The sequence below is a fragment of the Narcine bancroftii genome, chromosome 2, assembly GCF_036971445.1.
Source record: "Narcine bancroftii isolate sNarBan1 chromosome 2, sNarBan1.hap1, whole genome shotgun sequence".
Classification (NCBI taxonomy): Eukaryota; Metazoa; Chordata; class Chondrichthyes; order Torpediniformes; family Narcinidae; genus Narcine; species Narcine bancroftii.
Genome location: NC_091470.1, coordinates 69287798 through 69311069, shown reverse-complemented (window position 1 = coordinate 69311069; position 23272 = coordinate 69287798). Strand labels below are relative to the sequence as shown.

Below are 23272 nucleotides of genomic sequence, written 5' to 3'. Positions count from 1 at the left end.
TCCCCTCCCCACTGAAACACTACAGATTGGCCTTGTGATTTTACTTGCATTGCTTTCTTTGCTCAACAGGGCACATTACTTACAGCTTCAATAGAGCAATATGTGGTTTGATTATTATTTACTGTGATTTGCATTGTCTGTTATTGGATTACATTTTAACAACATTTTGGCTTATGCATTGACCATCTTGCATTAATTACATATAGGCACATACTGCTCTCACTTGGTTTCATTTTGTCATCTGAACACCATTCCTGCTCTGTCTACATCACATTTAATCCATTATTGTGCCACTCTCAAATCAAAGTTAATATTGGGTTTTACTTTAGTAAGACTGCACACAATAAATTGACTATTCTCTCCCTATACCCCTGCTCTCCTTGTAATCTGGCAAGTCACTTAAAACACATCCCTCTGTATTCGCCAAAATTTAGTCAAAATGACCAATTTTATGGCAGCTAATCAGCAAGAATCTACTTTCTTTCAAATAAAAACACATTGGTTGATTTTGATGCACAGCCACTTCCTTTCCTTCATCTTGCTGCGCTAGAATCTTTAAGCAGCTCCATTGCAAGATCTCAACAACTCCTTCCTCTGATGCTGCTCGACCCACTGAGATCCTCCAGCAGATTTTTTTTATTTGCTTCAGATTCCAGCATCTACCGTCTTTTACCTCTTCCAACACACCTTTATTTCTTGTTTGGTGGCCCTATATTTTCAGAGGAAAAATCTGGTGAGTAAATGAAGAGATGAAATTTGGTTTGGACATCTAAGTGTGAATATATGAAATGCATGGACCAAATAGTTTAAGAAAGTTAAAAAAAAATTCCAAAATAAAATTCAGATTTTAGATGCAAATCTAAATAGGTCATATCCATTAAATGGTAGGCTATTGAGATGTGCAGAGCAATAAAGGGATTTAGGAGTGATGGTAAATAGTACCCTCAAGGCTGATACTCAGGTAGATGGTGTGGTGAAGAAGGCATTTGGAATGTTGGTCTTCATAAATTGGAGTACTGATTTCAAGAGTAGGGAGGTTATGATGAAATTGTACAAGGCATTGGTGAGGCCAAATTTGGAGTACTGTGTGCAGTTTTGGTCACCAAATTATAGGAAATATATAAAGAAAATAGAGAGAGTGCAGAGAAGGTTCACGAGAATGTTGACAGGATTTCAAGGTTTGAGTTACAGGAAAAGGTTGTGCAGACTAGGGCTTTTTTTCTCTGGAGCGTAGAAGATTGAGGGGGGACTTGATAGAGGTGTTTAAGATTTTAAAAGGGACAGACAGAGTAAATGTGGATAGGTTTCTTCAATTAAGAGTGGGGAGATTCAAACTAGAGGGCATGGTTTAAGATTGAAGTGGGAAAATTATAAGGGGAATATGAGGGGAAATTTCTTTACGCAAAGGGTGGTGGGGATGTGGAATGAGCTTCCGGAAGACGTGGTTGAGGCGGGATCATTGGTTACATTTAAGGATAGACTGGATAGTTACATGGAGAGGAGAGGACTGGAGGGGTATGGACCGGGTGCTGGTCAGTGGGACTAGGAGGGTGGGGATTTGTTACGGCATGGACAAGTAGGGTCGAACTGGCCTGTTCTGTGCTGTAAGTGGTTATCTTCTTTGGCTTGGTTTCGCGGACGAAGATTTATGAAGGGGTAAATGTCCACATCAGCTGCAGGCTCGTTTGTGGCTGACAAGTCCGATGCGGGACAGGCAGACACGTTTGCAGCGGTTGCAAGGGAAAATTGGTTGGTTGGGGTTGGGTGTTGGGTTTTTCCTCTTTTGTCAGTGAGGTGGGCTCTGCGGTCTTCTTCCAAAGAGGTTGCTGCCCGCCGAACTGTGATGCGCCAAGATGCACGGTTTGAGGCGATATCAGCCCACTGGCGGTGGTCAATGTGGCAGGCACCAAGAGATTTCTTTAAGCAGTCCTTGTACCTCTTCTTTGGTGCACCTCTGTCACAGTGGCCAGTGGAGAGCTCGCCATATAACACGATCTTGGGAAGGCGATGGTCCTCCATTCTGGAGACGTGACCTACCCAGCGCAGTTGGATCTTCAGCAGCGTGGATTCGATGCTGTCGGCCTCTGCCATCTCGAGTACTTCGATGTTGGTGATGAAGTCGCTCCAATGAATGTTGAGGATGGAGCGGAGACAATGCTGGTGGAAGCGTTCTAGGAGCCGTAGGTGATGCCGGTAAAGGACCCATGATTCGGAGCTGAACAGGAGTGTGGGTATGACAACGGCTCTGTATATGCTATTCTTTGTGAGGTTTTTCAGTTGGTTGTTTTTCCAGACTCTTTTGTGCAGTCTTCCAAAGGCGCTATTTGCCTTGGCGAGTCTGTTGTCTATCTCGCTGTCGATCCTTGCATCCGATGAAATGATGCAACTGAGATAGGTAAATTGGTTGACTGTTTTGAGTTTTGTGTGCCCGATGGAGATATGGGGGGGCTGGTAGTGGTTATATGGTTATTTCAATATATTGACAAGTTACCAATTTCCTGGACCAACAGTATGGTGATAATAGTCTTCTTGACCCATTGCTACCAGTCTGATAGTCCACCCATGCCACTGGAATGGAATGGTACATGTCATATCAAGAAAATGGATTGGATAGCACTTTTTGTATTCCATCATTTTTATAAAAGAGAATGATCTGGCAGGTGATCAAATTAATACATAGGCAGCATGAAGTGAAAGATTGGGTAAACAATGAAGTAGATTTTGATTGCGTCACTTAAAAAGACACAAAATTTGTCTAAAGTTGGTAAAGAAAACAATGCTGGAGAAACTCAACAGGTCAAAATGTAATTATATAGCAAAGATAAAGACACAATCAATATTTTGGGCTTGAGCCCTTCATCAAGGTATGGACAAAATATGGTCAGGCACTTGAACAATATGGTGGGGGTGGGGGAGAGGCAGGAGGAGGACCACAGTCCCACAGGTAGGAGGTAATAGGTAGATAAGTGAGGGCATCCTTGCAGGGGCCAAACTGGGAGGCCTGAAACTGGAGCTTGAAGCCACAAGACACAAGATGGCAGCGGAGACAAGTAGTGAGGAAGGCAACTTGGCTGTGGAAACAGATCTAGGTGAGTACATGATGACAGAGCTTGAGAGCAGCAGGGATTACAGATGTGGAGCAATGAGAGAAAATCTCAGAGAACCCCCATCAGAGAGCAAAGAAGAACATCTTCGGGATAGGTGTCTGTTGAAGAGATACAAAACTGGTAGGTTTTGCTGCAACAATATAGGACTTTAGCAAGACTATACTTTGAAAACAGTGTATAGTTTTAATCTCTTGATTAAAGACTATACTAGCACTGGAGGCATAAGATTCACTAGATTGTTATTTACAAGTGCATGCTAACTTAGCCTGAACTGATTAGAGCTCAGACAAAGGTCAGTTTATTGTTACATTCAATCATGAGGGGGCTCAAATTGAAGACGCGCTGCTTCTCTAGTGGGGTATATCTTTTAAAAAATGGTAGAGTTTCAGAATAGGGTTCTTGCAACCAAATCTGCTGCATGGGACAGTAAAGCTTCATTCCCAGATTAGATACTACTGGGTATTTATTGTCAAGTAATAAAACAGAAATGCATTATCATATGAAATTGACTTCAGTTGCCATCAGCAGACATAGAATTATTAACCGCATTGCTGGGTGCCCCCAATAATCAGAGAAAGACAAGCAAAAGAGAGTCCCCCATCCAGTCACAGTGTTTCCGTGGATTCGCCTCCAGCGTTCCCCAGTCTCTGCAGCCACATAATATTCCAGTTCAGTTCAAACCATCATCACCCTGAGCCCAGCTACAAGCCTCAGACATGATGAGGAAGCCTTCCGCCCTCAGGCTCCTTTGTGAGCCCTTCTTGCTCTCAGGATCCTCTCAAATCCCAGTTCTGATACCTGGTTCGCATGAAGCAGCCTCCAGCAGCCCGCTGCCTATTACATTATTTCACCTTAAGTTGCCCGCAGCCTGGAGCTGTGCAGGTTCCTCGCCTGCAAATTGCCAACAGCTCATCACCTGCATGTCCTTCAGCTGCAGAGCCCCTCGCTGGTTCATCACCATGGCCACAGTCGTTAGGGTCACCTCCTTTGCTTCTCCTCAACACAATTTGTTTTTCCTGTTTCTGGTGCACTGTGTCAATCCACTGCTCTCCCAGAGTCTGCAACCTTTCATCATGAAGAAAGCACATCAATGCCTCAGGAGTTTGTGGAGGCTTGGAATGACATTGAAAACCTTGCCAAACCTACAGATGTGTAGGAGAAAGTGTGCTGACCAGCTGCATCACAGCCTGGTATGGGGGCACTAATACTACTGAGCAGAAAGCCCTGAAAAAGGTAGTGGACACAGCCCAGTACACCATAGGCAAAACTCTTCCCACTATTGAGAAAATCTACATGGAGCGCTGCTGTTGGAGAGTAGCAGCAATCATCAAGGATTCACATCACCCAGCACATGCTCTGTTCTCGCTGCTGCCATCAGGGAAGAAGTCTAGGTGTCACAAAACTCATACCACATTTCCAGGAACAGTTCCTATCCCTCCACTATCAACAAATGCAGATTTATTTAAGGATTCTTACTTTGGACATTATTTATTTTATGTATTTCAGTTTATTTACATTTCTTTGTTTACATTTTGTCTATGTACATTTTCTCAAGTATATTTTGTGTTGAATTCCCGCTAAATAGCAATTGTGCCTTACCAGTAAGTAATAGTGGCAAGAGACAGGTAACTGGGTGACTGTTAGGAGAGGGAAGGGGAATAGGCAGTCAGAACGGAGCACTCCATGGCTGGTCCTCTCAGCAATAAGTATACAGTTTTGGATACTGCTTTGGAGAAGGGGGAGGGGTCAGAGATAAACAATCAACCAGGGACATGTCATAGTCATCAGATCTATGACAGATTTTGAATGGTGCAGAAATAACAGTGTTGTTAACTGCAAGAGGGATTGATGGGGCAAAATTTGTCAGGTTTCAAAGAATTCCTGACACAATACTGGATCTAGAACTGGGTAACGAACCTGGTCAAGTGACAGACCACTCAGTGGGGAAGCATTTCAGTGAAAGTGAACGCAACGCCCTGACCTTTCGCAATAGCGATGTACAAGGATAAGACAAAATGGTAAAGTGTTTAATTGGGGAAGGGTTAATTACATTGGGATTAGTCAGGAACTAAGGAGAGGAAATTGTGATCAAATGTTCTCAGGAACAACACAACCGATAGTAGGAGACTGGAGCAAGCTGCCAGCTGAGTTAGTGAATGCAGGCTCAATTTTAATATTTGAGAAGAATTTGGACAGGTACATGGATGGGAGAGGTATGGAGGACTATGGATTGGGTACAGGTTAGTGGGACTAGGCCAAAAAGAAAGTTCGGTACTGCATTTCTGTACTGCCAAGCAGAAAAAAAAACACACATTTTCTTCAGCTTCCATATCTACAATACACACATGTAATTTTGTTTTAATTATAAATCTGCAAAGCCCAGGATAATAAATAGTTAACTGCAAGCAAATTAACCCTCTGTATTATCAAATCATTTTACAAAAGAGAATCACTTACTTTGCAATACAACTTACATTTTTTAATTTTAATAGATACAAATGTAAGAATTTAGCAATCATTAGTTAGAAGCAAAGACTATTTACTCTCATATTCCTCCAAAGTTTAAATCATAAAATATTTCCAGTAGCCCAGTGAAGTCAAAAAGATATTTGCCTTGGGTTTTAAAATAACTCAAAAGAAATGTCATGCATTTGGTATTAGGTATAAAAAAATACTCGCATTCTGTTCAAATGAACAGTGCAAATGATGTTGGACTAAAATAATGTATTCAATTTCCTTCCAACCCATTTACTGTACTATATATGGAAGAAAAAATATCCACAATCCACACACCAACTGTAGCAATTATGTAATACCATCTATGAACTTGCAAGCAAGTTCTTGAAAGCAAGAGCAATGAGGTTTAATACATTTACTAGCGCCGCCTTTGAAATAACATTTCTATAGTTGCCAGGGACAAACACACATCCCAAACCAAGAGTGGACATCTGAATTTTCCAACTTATAACCAAATTAAAATTTTATAAATATTCTTCTCCAATTTGACAAAATTAGTCACGAGCTTGTGGTAGCCCTGAAAAACCATTTTATTTGAAATTTCCAAAACAAAGCAGCAGAAAAACAATACGAAATGCCATAGTTATTTGATACAGAAAATATTATTTGAAATTTTAAAAATTCAAATAGAGATGCTGTTAGAGAAATGAATTTTGATATTACAGTGCAATCCATAATTCTTACAGGAAAATACCTGATGTTGTAAATCTTTCCCCAATAGTTTTTTAAAATCAATTTTATGGTAACATGTACCAATATCTTCTCTTTGGCTTGGCTTCGCGGACGAAGATTTATGGAGGGGTAATGTCCACGTCAGCTGCAGGCTCGTTTGTGGCTGACAAGTCCGATGCGGGACAGGCAGACATGGTTGCAGCGGTTGCAAGGGAAAATTGGTTGGTTGGGGTTGGGTGTTGGGTTTTTCCTCTTTTGTCAGTGAGGTGGGCTCTGCGGTCTTCTTCCAAGGAGGTTGCTGCCCGCCGAACTGTGATGCGCCAAGATGCACGGTTTGAGGCGATATCAGCCCACTGGCGGTGGTCAATGTGGCAGGCACCAAGAGATTTCTTTAAGCAGTCCTTGTACCTCTTCTTTGGTGCACCTCTGTCACAGTGGCCAGTGGAGAGCTCGCCATATAACACGATCTTGGAAAGGCGATGGTCCTCCATTCTGGAGACGTGACCTACCCAGCGCAGTTGGATCTTAAACAGCGTGGATTCGATGCTGTCGGCCTCTGCCATCTCGAGTACTTCGATGTTGGTGATGAAGTCGCTCCAATGAATGCTGAGGATGGAGCGGAGACAATGCTGGTGCAAGCGTTCTAGGAGCCGTAGGTGATGCCGGTAGAGGACCCATGATTCGGAGCCGAATTGGAGTTTGGGTATGACAATGGCTCTGTATATGCTATTCTTTGTGAGGTTTTTCAGTTGGTTGTTTTTCCAAACTCTTTTGTGTAGTCTTCCAAAGGCACTATTTGCCTTGGCGAGTCTGTTGTCTATCTCGTTGTCGATCCTTGCATCTGATGAAATGGTGCAGCCGAGATAGGTAAACTGGTTGACCGTTTTGAGTTTTGTGTGCCCGATGGAGATGTGGGGGGGCTGGGAGTCATAGTGGGGAGCTGGCTGATGGAGGACCTCAGTTTTCTTCAGGCTGATGGAGGACCTCAGTTTTCTTCAGGCTGATGGAGGACCTCAGTTTTCTTCAGGCTGACTTCCAGGCCAAACATTTTGGCAGCTTCCGCAAAACAGGATGCCAAGCGCTGAAGAGCTGGCTCTGAATGGGCAACTAAAGCAGCATCGTCTGCAAAGAGTAGTTCACGGACAAGTTGCTCTTGTGTCTTGGTGTGAGCTTGCAGGCGGCTCAGATTGAAGAGACTGCCATCCCGTGCGGTACCGGATATAAACAGCGTCTTCATTGTTGAGGTCTTTCATGGCTTGTTTCAGCATCATGCTGAAGAAGATTCTTTGGCTTGGCTTCGCGGACGAAGATTTATGGAGGGGGTAAAAAGTCCACGTCAGCTGCAGGCTCGTTTGTGGCTGACAAGTCCGATGCGGGACAGGCAGACACGATTGCAGCGGTTGCAGGGGAAAATTGGTTGGTTGGGGTTGGGTGTTGGGTTTTTCCTCCTTTGCCTTTTGTCAGTGAGGTGGGCTCTGCGGTCTTCTTACAGTACACTGATATAGCAAAGGGGTCTAAAACTAGAAGGCTGTTGTTTTGTATAGGGAGCAGGAGGAAGTGGTTTTTTTTAAACTAAAATACCTATCAGGAATACACTGCCTGAATGGGTGATGGAGGCAGAGGCTCACATTTAAAGAATTTTCTCAAGGCTATGGAACAAGTACTGCTGAACGAGGTTCACATGGACATGGTGGGCAGTAGAGTTCATTTCTGTACTACATGACTTTTAGGTTCAATATTCTGAGAATACCAGTAAAAATACTTCCTATTTTCTTGAGAAACTCTCTCTTACCCAGATCTGTTGAAAGGCATGTACCCAAGCATTTTCACACTTTCAGGTTCTCGGTCTTTGCTTTCTAACCACTCCTAATTTTGATCTACAGCAGAAATTATGGCTTGTAGAAAAGGGAGTCTTTTGAGACACATTCACACACCAAATAAGGTCAACTTCTTGCACCTGCAACATCAATTACAAACATTCTCTGACACTGAGGATTACAATCCTGTCGGCAGTTTAATGGTAAGCAGAGACAGCTTACCTAAGGGAAGGGGGACTCAGATCTGCAGTCTTTAAACTAATTTTAATAGGCAACACTTCATAATCCTGGAATGATTGAAATAAAGATCCTGTGGTGGGTGAGCAGTGTAAGAAGCACAGCCACCACGCTGAGGGTCGTTAACGACTGTTTTATTTGAATTTGGCACGTGCCCCTTTAAGGGCAGCATTGGTTCATTCACCACGTGCGTGATGACGTCACAATCGCTGCCCGGGGCACGTGCCACACAGGTTTGATTGAGGAAGAAACCCCCAAAGGCGCCATATTCCCGGGGCAGTACCACTATATGGCATTACAAGCAGGGCCGGTTCATCCTGAGCGCGTGCGCCGCCACAATCTCTTCATATATACCAACTGTTAGTAAGCTGTAAACCCAAACAAAAGTGGGAACAAGATCTAAACATGAAGATAAAAAATGAAAAATGGGAAAACCTATGCTCCGGAACTATGAGAAATACAATAAACACGAGGTTACTCATGATACAATATAACTGGTTACACAGGCTATATATCACGCCCCAAAAGTTAAATAAATGGAACCCAACAATATCAGATAGATGTTTTCGCTGTAAGAAGGAAATGGGAACAACAGTTTGGGCATGTGAGAAAGTGGAAAAGTTTTGGGAAGATCTAAATCAGGTATTAAATAAAATCATAAAAACCAACAAACCAAAAAATCCAGAGATCTTTCTTCTAAGTAATTTAAGAAGTATGAACTAGGCCTCAATTTGGACGAAGCACAAAAAAGATTCATTATGATAGCCTTAGCTGTTTCAAAAAAATGTATGTCAACCTGAAAATCAGAAGAGAGCCTGAGAGTACAGCAATGGTACATAGAAATGAATAAATGTATTCCATTGGAAAAAAATAACATATAATTTAAGAAATAACGTCACAGTAACTGTACATGGAACACAACAGAGAGGGCCTATTGTGGACCTCCACCCACTAAAATGACAGAATGAGAAGAAGACTAAATGAACTGACCCAGTGTGTAAAAGTAGGTGACACAATTTTCTTGCTTATTTTCTGACATTGTATAATGGGTTTATTGTATTGTATATGTTGAACGTTTAGTAGGTAGGGAGGGAGTTGGAAAGGAAGAAGGGAGGGGGGGGTAAAGGGGAGAAAATGACACTGTGTATATTGAAGAGGGAAATGTTTGTGTATTTTGGTTAATATGGTTCATAGTGTGAAAAATAAAATTTTAAAAATATATACCAATTGTTCAACCCCCAACTAAAATCATCCAAAAATTGGCAAATGATTGTTGTTCAAGTGCCTTGCCATTTGGCATGGCAATCTTGTCTCTCCATCCATCATGATCTCTGACCCTTTGAATTGTAGCTGTTGCCTCTCCTATTTCTAACCATGATATTAATACATTTATCAATTTCATTCCTTTGAAACATCCTAACGAACAAGAAAATAGCAATTGACATCTGCCCTAGAACTCTTAGCTACTACATTCTTCCTATATTGATGTATGGCTACAAGTCATGAACCATCACAAATGCAATGGAAGAAAAAAATCAATGCAGCAGAGATACAGTTTCTCAGAAAAGTTCTATGCATATCATATATGGACAGTATAACAAATGAAGAAGTTCCACAAAGAACAAAAATAAAATGTTCATTACTTAAAAGAATCAGAAAGTAGCAGTCAAAATTCTTTGGACACACCATGCAAAGAGATATATTAGAACATTTAAGCTGCTTTCAGGTGACCAGAATACCTTAATATAAAGCTGTATATTCTACCCAAATGCAGCTGTCGGGAGGCCACCTGAAAGCAGAGAACCAGGCCCCGAGGAGTACTAACCCAACCCTCCTCGGGGAGGCATAATCTCCGCATCCGAGCAGTCCCCGAGGGACCTGAAAGCAGCAGCCTAAAAGTGGCTGCTAGGGGATGGGTTGATGTCAATCAGCCGACGACCCAACTCCCTGCGCCTGACAGCCCCCCTCCCTGCTGCCTGACAGCCCCCCCCACCCCCTCCGACGTCCCGCGCCAGCCACCCCTGCCCCAAAGTCCCGTACTGGCCGCCCCATCCCTGACAGTGGGCGGGACTACGGCATTCGCTCCAAGGTGCCTCTCCCCGCTGCGGACCTTTCAGGTGCCAGAACAGCACCTTCGCTGCTGCCACCTGAATGTCGCTTCGCGCACACCCGCAGCCGGCTCCGGAGCCGTATTCTCCCAGCTATTCCACCTGAAAGCAGCTTTAGTTACAACTGGAAAGCTGGAAGGAAAAAGCAGAGGCAAATGATGATTGCCAATATATAAAACAAAGTAATAAGTCAATTTTAACTTGTTTGTTGGCAATCCCTCAGATTGGAACATGTTAGATGAATAATGCTCCATGGCATAAAGTTTTCTTAAAAGGCATTTGATAAGTTCCTCACAAATTACCGTACTAGATTTCAAAGCTACACAGCATCATGTGGGGTGTAGATAAATTGCTGAAGTTTACAAAGATACACCGGTTTTTAAAAATACAGAGCAAGAAACTCCTGGTCTTGAAGCAATAGCGCCACTTATTTATAAAATGTGATTCAGGAACCCGGAACAAAACAGAAAAAAAAAATGGACAAAATAGATATAAAATGCAATTTATTACAAACAAATGCAGAAACTGCAGACAAAAGGAAGTGGACGGAGAATGGACACTGAAATAGCTACCATTGAAGACACAGAGACCATAGAATCAATTTCCACTGGTTCATCATCCTACTATTGTCATGGGCCACAAACTAATAGAGACCAAGTTCATGAAGCTCACTTAATCAACTTAAAACCAAGCAGGAATATTGTTGGTTTCTGAACCAAGAGGTAAAAATAACAAACTGAAATGGAGATCAATGAACAACATAATAGGTTTTGACTGAATGACTTCTTAAAACAAGTTATTCTTTGTGCATTGAACACTTTGTGCTGGAGTTAAACAGGAAAGTCTGCAGAGCCTGTGATTGTCGTGCAATACACCAAAGTGCGAGAAAAACTTCCCTGTCCATACCCCTTCTCTATCGCCTTTCATCTCTTCTGCCCTCTCAACCCTATCCATCAATGCGATCTTCTTGCCTGTTGGCCTGTGCTCCGCCCACTGCCCCAGCTTCTCTCCACCCCTTACCTTTTTATTCAGGGACCTGCCTGATTTCAGCTCATACCTTGAAGGGCTCAGGCCTGCAACTTTGATTATATATCTTTGCTTTCTATGGATACTCTGTGACATGCTGAGTTTCTCCAGCACTTTTGTGTATCGCATTGCAGATGCTGGAGTCTGGAAAACAGAATTCTGGAAAAACTGAGCAGATCAAGCAGCATCTGTGGTGGTAAACAGTGCCATATGATGGGAATTATTAAACAGCCTCAGCTGCTGGTTAGACAGCAGCCAGGAGGAATTGTGTACAGTATTTGACCAGAGTTTGTCGGCATGGTTGGCGTAGCGGTTAGCAAAACAACCATAGAGTGCCATGGTTCAAATCCCATGCTGTAAGGAGTTTGTATGTTCTCCCCATGTCTGTGTGGGGTTAGTTTCCCTTGGGGCTCCGGTTTCCACCCAACATTCGAAATGTACTGGGGGGTGTAAATTTGGCGGCACAAACTTGTGGGCTGAAATGGCCTGTTACTGCGCTGTATGTATGTCTAAATTTAGAATGAAAGAAAATTAAATGACCTTAAATCGAATAACCCTGAGAATCCATCTTTCCTCAGGGATAGCTAAAAGATCAAACGTTTGTAATTACTAATAAGAAAGGCAATAGTGAAGGAGAAAATGTTCCTGTTGGAAAACAGGTCATGACAGGAGTCAAGCTCAGAGTTCTGTATTAGTTTATAGAAATGATATTTCTTTCTCAATCTTTTTATTGATTTTAAATATAAAGCATACAAGACAATGCACAGAGAGAAAAAAGTATACATGTTTGAAAAGATTACAATATACAACAGTCGACAAATAATAAGTGTCTTATCTTACCATACTCAAAGAAAAAAAATTCACTTTATAGTAAAATCCTCTTGTAGAGCTTGTCGAAAGAACCAAAGACTTGTTGATCCAAACCAAGGCTTTTATTAGCAAAAGACCGGAGCTCTTCGCAGGTGGCCGACCAGTCCGGAATGATCCGACCTGGCTAGGGACACAACCCTTTAAGGCCCAGACAATAGGTGTGGCTTAGCTCTCAGCCAATTGCTGTAAGCACAGTCTAGATACAGTAACTATATACACTATGTACATTGGTGATAGATCACATTCACCCCTTCTTGGAGAATTGACCCTGGGAAAAAAAAAACGAGGGAGAGAATGAAAGGAAGGGGTAGGTCAAGGACTGTAGCGGTCAGGGGGTCTGACCATCCGCGTGACCGCCGTGGTGCCGGGATTGGGGTCGCTGGAGTGGTGTCGCCAGCGGGCTCGTCGGGTGCGACTGCTCCGTCGCTCAATTCCCCAGTTGTGTTGTCGGCAGGGTGGCCCGGGTCATTGGGGTGCTGTTGGTCCTTCTGTTGCGGCACAGGGCCTGGAGAATAAGGAGTTGGGGGGGTTTGCTGGGTCTACCGCGTCCTGAGCTAGGTCCCGCACCGAAACAGTGTCCTCACGCCCGTCTGGGAACTCAACGTAGGCGTAATGTGGGTTTGCATGGAGTAGAGTCACTCGGTCGACCAAGGGGTCGTCCTTTTTGCATGATATAATTTTTGATGTTTTCTCTATTTATTGTCCCTTCCTGATACCATTAAGTTCCTCTTTTGGGTGAGGACCAGGCATGTTATGTTAGATGAACGTCGATCCAAGGCTTTCCTGTTTTTGTTTTGTTTTTCTTTTAGTATAGAGGTGTGATAGTACAGATCTATCACCAATGTACATAGTGTATATAGTTACTGTATCTAGACTGTGCTTACAGCGATTGGCTGAGAGCTAAGCCACACCTATTGTCTGGGCCTTAAAGGGTTGTGTCCCTAGCCAGGTTGGATCATTCCGGACTGGTCGGCCACCTGTGAAGAGCTCCGGTCTTTTGCTAATAAAATTGTAGAGCTCGTCGAAAGAACCAAAGACTTGTTGATCCAAACCAAGGCTTTTATTAGCAAAAGACCGGAGCTCTTCACAGGTGGCCGACCAGTCCGGAATGATCCGACCTGGCTAGGGACACAACCCTTTAAGGCCCAGACAATAGGCGTGGCTTAGCTCTCAGCCAATCGCTGTAAGCACAGTCTAGATACAGTAACTATATACACTATGTACATTGGTGATAGATCTGTACTATCACACCTCTATACTAAAAGAAAAACAAAACAAAAACAGGAAAGCCTTGGATCGACGTTCATCTAACATAACATGCCTGGTCCTCACCCAAAAGAGGAACTTAATGGTATCAGGAAGGGACAATAAATAGAGAAAACATCAAAAATTATATCATGCAAAAATGTTGTGTGAATGGGCGCCAAGTTTCTTCAAATTTAACAGAGGAATCAAATGTAGCACTTCTAATTTTCTCTAATTTCAAACAGGCCTTGGTTTGAGAAAACCATTGAACTACAGTAGAGTCCTTCCATTTAAGAATTGCTCTCCTAGCCATCAGGGTGGTAAAAAGCTATCATCCGATGAGCAGAAGCCAGACAACGACCTACATCTGTTCCTAAAACTCCAAAAAGAGCAGTTAAGGGATGTGGTTGTAAATCAATTGCAAGAATTACTGTAAGAGGATCAAAGAGATCTTTCCAATACCTTTCCAAATCCAGACAGGACCAAAACTGTTGGTCAATGAACCACTTGCAAATCACACCTATCACAGATTGGATTAAAATTATGAAAACTACAGACAAACTTGTCCTTAAACATGCTTAAATTGAATAAAGGGGTGTCGATCACACATTGATGGGGCATTAACTGATTTAAGAATCTTTTCCCTCATCTCTGCAGGAAAAGACTTTTGGAGCTCCTGCTCCCACACCCTTTTAAATTATCAGTCGAGATGACATTCTTTATCATCAAAGATGGGGCTGTTTTTTTTTTAAACAATGTCTACATTCTCCATCCAGATGTACTGTGCAAAGGCCAGCTATTATTAGATTCAATTATGCATCTGCAACTAAGCCTCAACAAAGAACAGAAGCCAAAATGTTTGTCGCTGCTGCAGATATACATATTGTGGAAAATTATAGGTTCTTTAGAATGGAGTCTGATAGCTGATCAACCACTCCCCACTAAAAGAGAAAATAGTCAATCAGGTGACTGATATAAACTTCAGATTCCAAGATCAAATAGTTTATATGATAAATATACAAAGCCACCAAATGCAATTACTTCCTTATAACAAGAACTTACCCAAAACAAAAATTCTTACAACTCCACAGGATTACTTGCAGTGTAAATTTTCCATGACAACATGCATAGATTGTCAGTGACTACACAAGCAGATGATCACAAATACATAGTTTGTAAAAGTAGCAAGGCCGAGCCAGAGAGAAAAGCTTGTGTTCTGAAATGATCTTACTTATAATGATCATGCCATTTCAGTTCATCATTTGGAATCTTCATCTTTATAAAAGAATGGTTGATTACAATTTCTTGCCTTGAAGCACCAAACTGCCACACCCAACTTTAAAGCTTCATGCTTCATGGAAGTTTTCAAGAAGGTGTAGTGTTTGCGCTAACAGAGCGAATAATACAAGTCAACAGGTTGGTTGCAAAGCTCACTGATTTATTACTTGGTTCCAAGCCTTTTTAAAGGCACCTGTTCCCGCCATTGGGAACAAGAGTTGCGTCACCAACTGGCAGATATTCCTATTTTGTGCTGTGGGCTCTTTCCTTTGGGGAAAGGGGAAGATGCCCGGCACCATCTTTGGTGCAGGCTGCTCTGACCGTGCGTTACAATCAGAGCCGGTTTGCCTGTACACCAACAGTGTTGGTTGCCACACAAATCCCCCCCCCCCAGAACTGGTGATCTCGCCCCCAAAACCCAAGGTCTACACTTTCTTTTGTTTGGGTGGCCTGCCTCTATCCTGGGTGCTTGAACTTCGACTGGCCTTTCCCAGTCCACATGTGCTGGCTTCAATCTATCAATAGTGAACACCTCCTCTTTACCCCATTGTCCAGCACAAATGTCGACCCATTGTTTTTGGCTACTCTAAACAGCCCTTCGTATGGCTGCTGCAGTGGTGGCCAGTGCGCGCCCCTCTTAACAAAGACATACAGTCCTTTAAGTTTCTGGGAACAGAGGTTGGTGCTTGCCCATGTCGGGAGGTCAGGATGGGTGCCAGGTTACTCATTGCAGAGCTTGTTCAGGGCCACTGTGCTGTCTGCCTCTTGCCCCCTCAGGGAAGGTAGGAACTCACTGGAGACTGCAGGGGGTGGGGGGGGGGTCCGTAGACCAATTTGGCTGAAGAAGCTTGCAGGTCTTCTTTGGGTGCTGTGCAGATCCCAAGTAGGGAAGCGCATCTACCCAATTTAGGCCTTTCAGTCTGGCCATCAGAGGTGATTTCAGGTGCCTATGGAAGCACTCCACAAGGCCATTTAACTGTGGGAGATGGGCTGTAGTGTGATGCAGCTGTGTCCCCAACGAGCTGGTTACAGCGGCCCACAGGGTCGACGTGAACTGGGCCCCTCTGTCCAATGTGATGTGGTCTGGGATGCCGAAACGTGCAACCCAAATTGCAACTCTGGCCCTGGCGCAGGATTCGGAGGTAGTGTCTGTGAGAGGAACTGCCTCTGGCCATCTGGTGAAATGGTCCACTGGCAATACAATGTCGTCATGTATGTGGTTGAATCTACGGGTTGTGGGTTGGAACTGTTGCGGGGGTGGGGGGGGGGGGCTTTGGTGTGCCTCTGGACTTTGGCTGTCTGACACTGTGTGCATTTTCTCGCCCAATTGCTGACCTGCTTTTTGAGGCCATGCCACATGAACCAACTGGATACTATGCAGACTGTCGTTTAGATTGAGAGTTGCACTGGGTCATGCACTGTCAAACACATGCCGTCTCCATGCTTCTGGGATGATGGGGCGGGGAGCTGCTGAAATAAACGCCGTCCACACCAAGCAAGTAAACCAGTAACTGCCGTTTATTCAAACCATGCGTGTTCCTTTTCAGGGGAGGCGACAGGCTGTGTCTCAAAGGAGAGTCTGCTCACCTGGACTCAATGGTACGTCCTTCAGGTGCGGTCCTGTAGCTGTATGTCTCCTTGTTGCGCCTCTGCTGGTTCTGAATAGTTGATCCCCTGTGCCAATGTTTGGAATGGTTGGCATGAATAGAGCGTCCACCATGATGTTGTCTTTACCGATCGCTGTTGTAAACTCCGATATGTACAAAAGGCGCCTCTGCTGTCAGACTGACCAGAGGTCTGATACCTTGGTGAACAGAAAGGTTAGGGACTTGTGGTCAGTGAAGGCTGTAAACGGTCTGCCTTCCAGAAAGTATTTGAAGAGCCGGATCGCCAGGTAGAGTGCTAACAGCTCTTTCAAAAGCACTGTATTTCAATATGGATGGTCTTAAATATCAACTGAAGAAAACCAGGGGCTTCCAGTGTCTTTCCACAAGATGTTCCAGTACCCCGCAAATTGCCATGCATGATGTGTCCACTGTGAGGGTTGTCGGAACATCGGTCCTGGGGTGAACTAGCATGGCAGTGTTGGCCAGGACCTCCTTTGTTTGGACGATAGGTGCTTTGGCCTCCGGGTTCCAAGTGATGTCTTTCTTTTTTCAACTTGACATCAAGGTGAACAGTGGTTGCATGATGCTGGCTGTCACTGGGAGGAAACAGTGGTAGTGTAGCACTGCTAGAGGCAGAGCTGCTGAAATAAATGCTGTCCACACCAAGCAAGTAAACCAGTAACTGCCGTTTATTCAAACCATGCGTGTTCCTTTTTAGGGGAGGCGACAGGCTCGCGGGAGGAATGTCATAATGCTGCTGAGGCCTGGTCATTCTCCTGGCAATGCACTCCTACAGCCTGAAACTTCTGCATGGTTGGGGGGCTGGGGGGGGGGGGGGAAAGCCCCTGTGCCCTGCTGCACTGGTTCTTTGCAATGGAGATTCAGCCCATCATGTGTGGGGTTGACCCAGCCCGCTACACCAGAAGTTTACCATGCCCACGAATTCCTGCAGCCCTTTGACTATGGTAGGCTGGTTGAACTTCCAAGATCGCTTCTACTTTGTTTGGCAGGGGTGTGGTGCCATCCTTTGAAATCCTGTGGCCCAGGAAATTGAAGGTCTCCTGCCCAAACTGGCATTTGGAGTTAATGGTCAGTCCAAACTTGCTCAGTTGGGTGTATAGTTGGTGGAGGTGGGATAAATGTATGGTTCCTGCTGGCAATCAGGATGTCGTCCAGGTATACGAATAGGAAAACAAAATCCCGTCCCACTGCATCTAAAGGCACTGAAAAGTCTGTGCAGCGTTTTTTAGCCCCAAAGGCATCCATAGAAACTTGAAGAGGCCAAAGGGGTGAATAAAGCAGTTTTCTGGATGTCTTCTGGCTGCACTGGGATTTGATGGTAGCCACGTACCAGGTTGACTTTTGAAAAGATGCGGGCTCCATGCAGATTGGCTGCAAAGTCTTGGATGTGTGGTAGGGGGTAGTGGCCCAGCGTGGTGGCTTCGTTCAGCTGTCTGTGGTCTCCACATGATCACCAACCTCTGGCTATCTTTGGTACCATGTGTAGCGGTGAGGCTTGGGCAGTTTGACCCCTGACCTGCAGATGATCCCAAGCTCTTCCAGGGCCCTGAACTCCTCTTTGGCCAGGTGGAGCTTGTCCGGGGGTTGTCTTCTGGTGCTTGCTTGGAGAAGTGGGGCCGCACTCTATGCTGCAGCATTGTCGAGGTGAACTGTGGTTTGAGCACTGATGAGAATTTGCCCAGGACCCTGCTGTACTTGTCGCTGGAGAATGCAACTGAGTCCAGGTTAGGAGAAGTTAGTCTGGCTTCCCCAAGAGGGAACATTTGGGGTGGACCAGCCTCCTGCCCTTCAGATCTACCAGCAAACCATGGGCCCTAAGGAAATCTACCCCCAGGAGCAGTTTGTCCAACACTGCCAACATTTAAACATGTTGGCGTCAACTTGTAGTTGGGCCTTTCGTTTGCTGTAGGTCTGTATGGAGCTGTTTTCTGCCCCCATGTCCACGAGGAACCAGCTTCCGGACCTTTTGTTCTACATGTGTAGCAGGCTGTCTGGTGGCCAGTCGCTGAAGCCATCAGCAGCGGCAGGCTTCTGTTTCCCATCTCTGGTGATAAAACCACCATGGGCCCTCTGTCTTCTGTCGGGGTTGCTGGCACTCCTGTGTCCCCCTGTGTCCCACTGGGCTTGGCTTGCTGTGGGGTCAGTATTCTGGTTAACTGGCTGACGGCAGTTTCGTTCTCCAGAGGATGTCTGCTCTGGCTGCTACCTTCCAGGAGTTGCTAAAGCCTGTGTCTGCAAGCATCAGCTGGACGTCGTCAGGCAGTTGTTTGAGAAATGCCTATTCGAACATGAGGCAGGGATTGTGTCCCTCTGCCAGCGCCAGCATTTCATCCATTACAGCTGACGGGGTTCTGTCTCCCAGACCATCTAGGTGCATCAGCCTGGCTGCTCTTTTACGTGTAGAGAGTCCAAAGGTGCTGAAGAGTAGCGATTTCAGTGCTGCATATTTGCCTTCCTCTGGTGAGGCATGGATAAAGACATCTACCCAGGCAGTGGTTTCTTGATCTAAAGAGCTCACCACATTGAGGAGTCTGATGTTATTTGCCTGATCTGGAACTGTGCTTCTGTTTGGCTGAATCAAGTGCGGGGTGGCAGCGTCCAGAAGGTAGATAATTTTAATGCAACAGCATTCACTGCTGCTGAATCCATAATGCTGGGTCCAAAATACCTTTTAGACCATCAGGGTCATCAATGTAGCATTCATGCTAACGGAGCGAATAACGAGATCAGCAGTCAACAGGTTGGTTGCAAAGCTTGCTGATTTATTACTTGGTTCTGAGGCATTTTAAAGATGTAACCTATTCCCGCTGTTGGGAAGCAGAAGTTGCGTCGTTGACTGGCAGCATGCGGGCCCTTTCCTTTGGGGAAAGGGAAAGATGCCCAGCGCCATCTTTGGTGCAGGCTGCTCCAACCGCACACCATAATCGGAGTTGGTTCGCCTGTACACCAACCGCGTTGGTTGCCACAATAGCTTAATGGAAGCTTTAAAATTAACCCAGCATTACAAAGAAATAGAGTTCCATTTTTCTAAAAATGAACATGATTCAGGAAGTGTGGTACTTAACCTCTTTACCAGAGGTCGTAGATAAATTGCAATTTAACTACTGTTTGCTCGCCCTGAATAAAAACAATGACTAAATGATAAACAGCTAAAATTGGCTCAATATCTTCAAACCTCTTGTTCAAGAGATTATAGGGTGCTAAACACACAACTCTTCTCAAGTTGCAATTTATAGTGAAACATGGAAGTCTGCATGCCACTATGACTGCAGTAAAAACAGAAATGCCAGAGGAACTCAGCAGGCCTTGCAGCATTCTTAGGAGGTAAATATATATTACCCTTCTTCAAAATAGGGTTAAAAATACCTTGAAGAAGGGCCATGTAACATTGGTAATATATCTTTACCTCCTATGGACGCTGCGAGGCTTGCCGAGTTCCTCTGGCATTTCTGTATTTCTAGTTAATGTTCAATGCCTGGGGCAAATCCACACAAGGATAGCAAGTAAAGAGAAAGCAAAGCCCCATTCTTACACTGTTACATTTTTTCAGCCTAGTACATTATTGAAAGAGACATCACAACCTTTTTAGTTTACTATGATGCCAGTATCAGCAATAAAACTGTAATTTTACTTATTCATACCTCAACTTGGACCTTTGTAGTTTACTATGACGCCAGTATCAGCAATAAAACTGTAATTTTACTTATTCATACCTCAACTTGGACCTTTGTAGTTTACTATGACGCCAGTATCAGCAATAAAACTGTAATTTTACTTATTCATACCTCAGCTTGGACCATGAGCAAATTTTAGTTTAATTTGGGTATCATGTTTGGAGCAGGCATCATGGGATAAAGGGCATGCTCTATATTCTACCACAAAAACAGGCCATTTTCTCAAGTGTTCCTTTCAATGAGACGAAACATGTCCAGAACCTTCCTCATGTCTTTGCTTTGAGATCTGTCAGATTGTACGTCATGATAACGAACAGCCTCTTTCAACCACTGTTCTCTTCTCAAGACCATACTTCCCAAAATGCTACAGGATTCAGAAACAGTAGCAAATAGAGCAAAATATTTCCATGTCAAGATGGTGTGCAACTTGGAAGGGAGGCTGCAGACACTGGTGTTCCCATTTGCCTCCCATTCTACTTCTTGGGTTGTTGTTGTTGGCAGTTTGGGAGGTTCTTTGGATAACTTAACTTAATACAATCCATCATGGCTAATAATGCCATTGAACTTCAAGGATAAGTGATTGAACTATCTTGTCGAAAGTGATACTTGTGTGACACAAATCTTACTTGTCACTTGTTAACTTATACCTAAATGTCCTTGGTGTCTTGTTACATGTTGGCCTGGTATGTGTTTCATTTGCAGACAAGTTGCAAATAGTATGCAGTTACATACTATCATACCCACTTCCATACTCAGGATGGAAGATTTGTGAGGATTACCTCCTTCTCCAAATAAAGTACCACAAATTCCTTTAAGCAGAGGTATTGCCAATAGAAGTCATAGGAAATCTTTTGGCTTTTTTGTGAAAGGTCATCAGATTGCCATTTTATCAACATTATGGCCTCAATATTATTGGGGGGGGGGGGGGGTTTGATGGAATTGATCAACTATAATGAACATAAAAACATGGACACACATATTGAGGGTCTGCATCGAGTAAAAGAGAATCATCAAGCCTTTAACCCCTCACAAGGGCCAGGCTTTTAAAACTCAGGACCATTCTACCTGAATTAGATTTCCAGTGAGACAGTTCAGTACAGCTCGACCGATTCACATTAAGCAAGAGCCTCACATTTGACATCTCTGCATGTCAGCAAAATGTGAAAGGGTGCAAAGTAATATGGGGATTTTTAGGAGCACATGGTAGTCCCAGATCACATTTTAAGAATGATTCGCTAATGAAACTGGAACTCATTTTACAGCCCATGTAGTATTTCTAATATACATGCCAACTTTGGGCCTACTACAGAAAATGTAGCTACTCTATCTCCAAATCAAGATTTTTCTGGTTAGACAATAGAACCTCAGCTTGTTAAGGCAAAGCTAATCTTTTTATATGCCCTTGAAAAAAAGACAACAGATTCAAGTAGTGGTATTCAATTTCTTGACTAGTTTCTTTCCAACAGAAGTCAGTCTTTGTATCATCTACACCAAAATGCTAAGCAAGACAAGACCACGCACCAAAGATCTGTTTAAGAAGAAAACTTGGCACGACTAGTCAACCAACTGTGAATATCTATTTATTTATTCATTCTCTTCCCTTATTATTTCCTTCCCTCCCCCACCAGCCCCCCTCTCCTCACTTAATTATACTCCATAACTGGGCAGCTACAAGCAAGACTTTCATTGCATCTGTATATTGCACTAGCGTCACAAGCTGTCATTCATTTAATTAATTTCAAAAGGAGAGTTTTACTTAGCTTTAGACTTCATTTAAAACTCTAGCATAACAACTTGATGCGCAGGATTGTAAGTGCAAGCTGTGACAATATCAGATCAGTAGGTGATCACCAAGGTAGAAATGGAGCAACTAAGATTCTACATTCAAAGATTTTTTTTATATTCAAAATTGTTTGTTGCTGAAAAAAACACACCACTATTGAAACAGTTACTCAACGTCTGGAATAAAATGGATCAAAATATTGGTGGAGGGTCTTTATCACCTAAAATGCCATTGATGAATCCTCTTTTGGACTTTACAAGAGATAATCAGTTCTTAAATACAGTATATGGTATTGTAAAGGAATTGTTAATGTGGAAGACTGCTATGAAAGAGGACAATTAATGTCATTTGAACAATTGAGGAACAAATATGATATGCCATATACTACTATTTTTTGTTATTTTCATTTAAGGACATATTTGAGAGATAAATTAGGACCAACAATGTTTTTGCCTAATTGTACTAAGGTAGAAATTATTAGGAGTGGGAATGTAAAAAAAAATTTCTTTGATATATTCGTTATTGCAAGTAGGAACTCCTAAATTAGGATTGAATAGATCTAACCAGAAACGGGAAACAGATTTGAATATTACGATAGATCAACAAATTTGGGAAAATTTATGTAGAGATTCTATGACTAATATTATTAATGCAAGGTATAGATTAGTTTAATACAATTTTTTACATCAATTACATCTTGCACCACAGAAGTTGAATAGATTGAAGTCAAATTTATCAGATCAATGTTTTAGATGTGATGAGGATGTAGGATCTTTCATACATTCAAGATGGTCTTGTCCAATTGTGAGACCCCTTTGGGCATCTATAAGTATTTTTTTTTGAACAAGTTACAAGAGCTGTTTTTCCATTAAATCCCTATCCGTTTTTATTAGGAAATATTGAAGGTACAACTCTTAAATTGAAATTATCAATTGAAATTTGTTGCATTAGCAGTTGCAAGAAAATGTATTGCAATTACTTGGAAATCTGAGATATCTTTAACATTGCCAAGGTATCATGCTGAAATTCAAATTTGTATCCCTTTGGATAAAAAAAATTAACTTAAAATCTAAGAAATAAATATTCTATGTTTCTACTCAGATAATGGGATTAAATTTGTAGTGATATCCTTTTTACTCCTGCAGAATTCTTCCCTATATATTTGTGTTAGAACTGATGAGTTGTACCGCACAAAATCTCTCTCTTCAATCCAAGATTCTGTTACTTTTTCTTTTCCTATCTTTTTATAGATATTTTTATTTTTCAAATGTATTTTTAAATCTTTTTTGAGATGGGAGGTTGGGGTTGGG

The 23272-nt window shown here is 43.1% G+C and overlaps 1 protein-coding gene across 6 annotated transcripts in view; it reads right to left on the bottom strand.

Moving 5' to 3' along the window:
- The window catches only part of fermt2 (FERM domain containing kindlin 2), a 160165-nt gene that overhangs the window by 58834 nt on the left and 78059 nt on the right, over positions 1-23272 (bottom strand). Inside the window, exon 1 of one of the 6 annotated variants that reach the window (XM_069917007.1) lies at positions 16465-17097. The exons of the other annotated variants lie outside the window; for them this stretch is intronic. Within the exon in view, the coding sequence (XP_069773108.1) occupies positions 16465-16597 (133 nt within the window). The 5' untranslated portion in view covers positions 16598-17097. Of the gene's footprint in view, positions 1-16464; positions 17098-23272 lie in introns of those variants that run through there. 6 annotated transcript variants of the gene reach the window in all.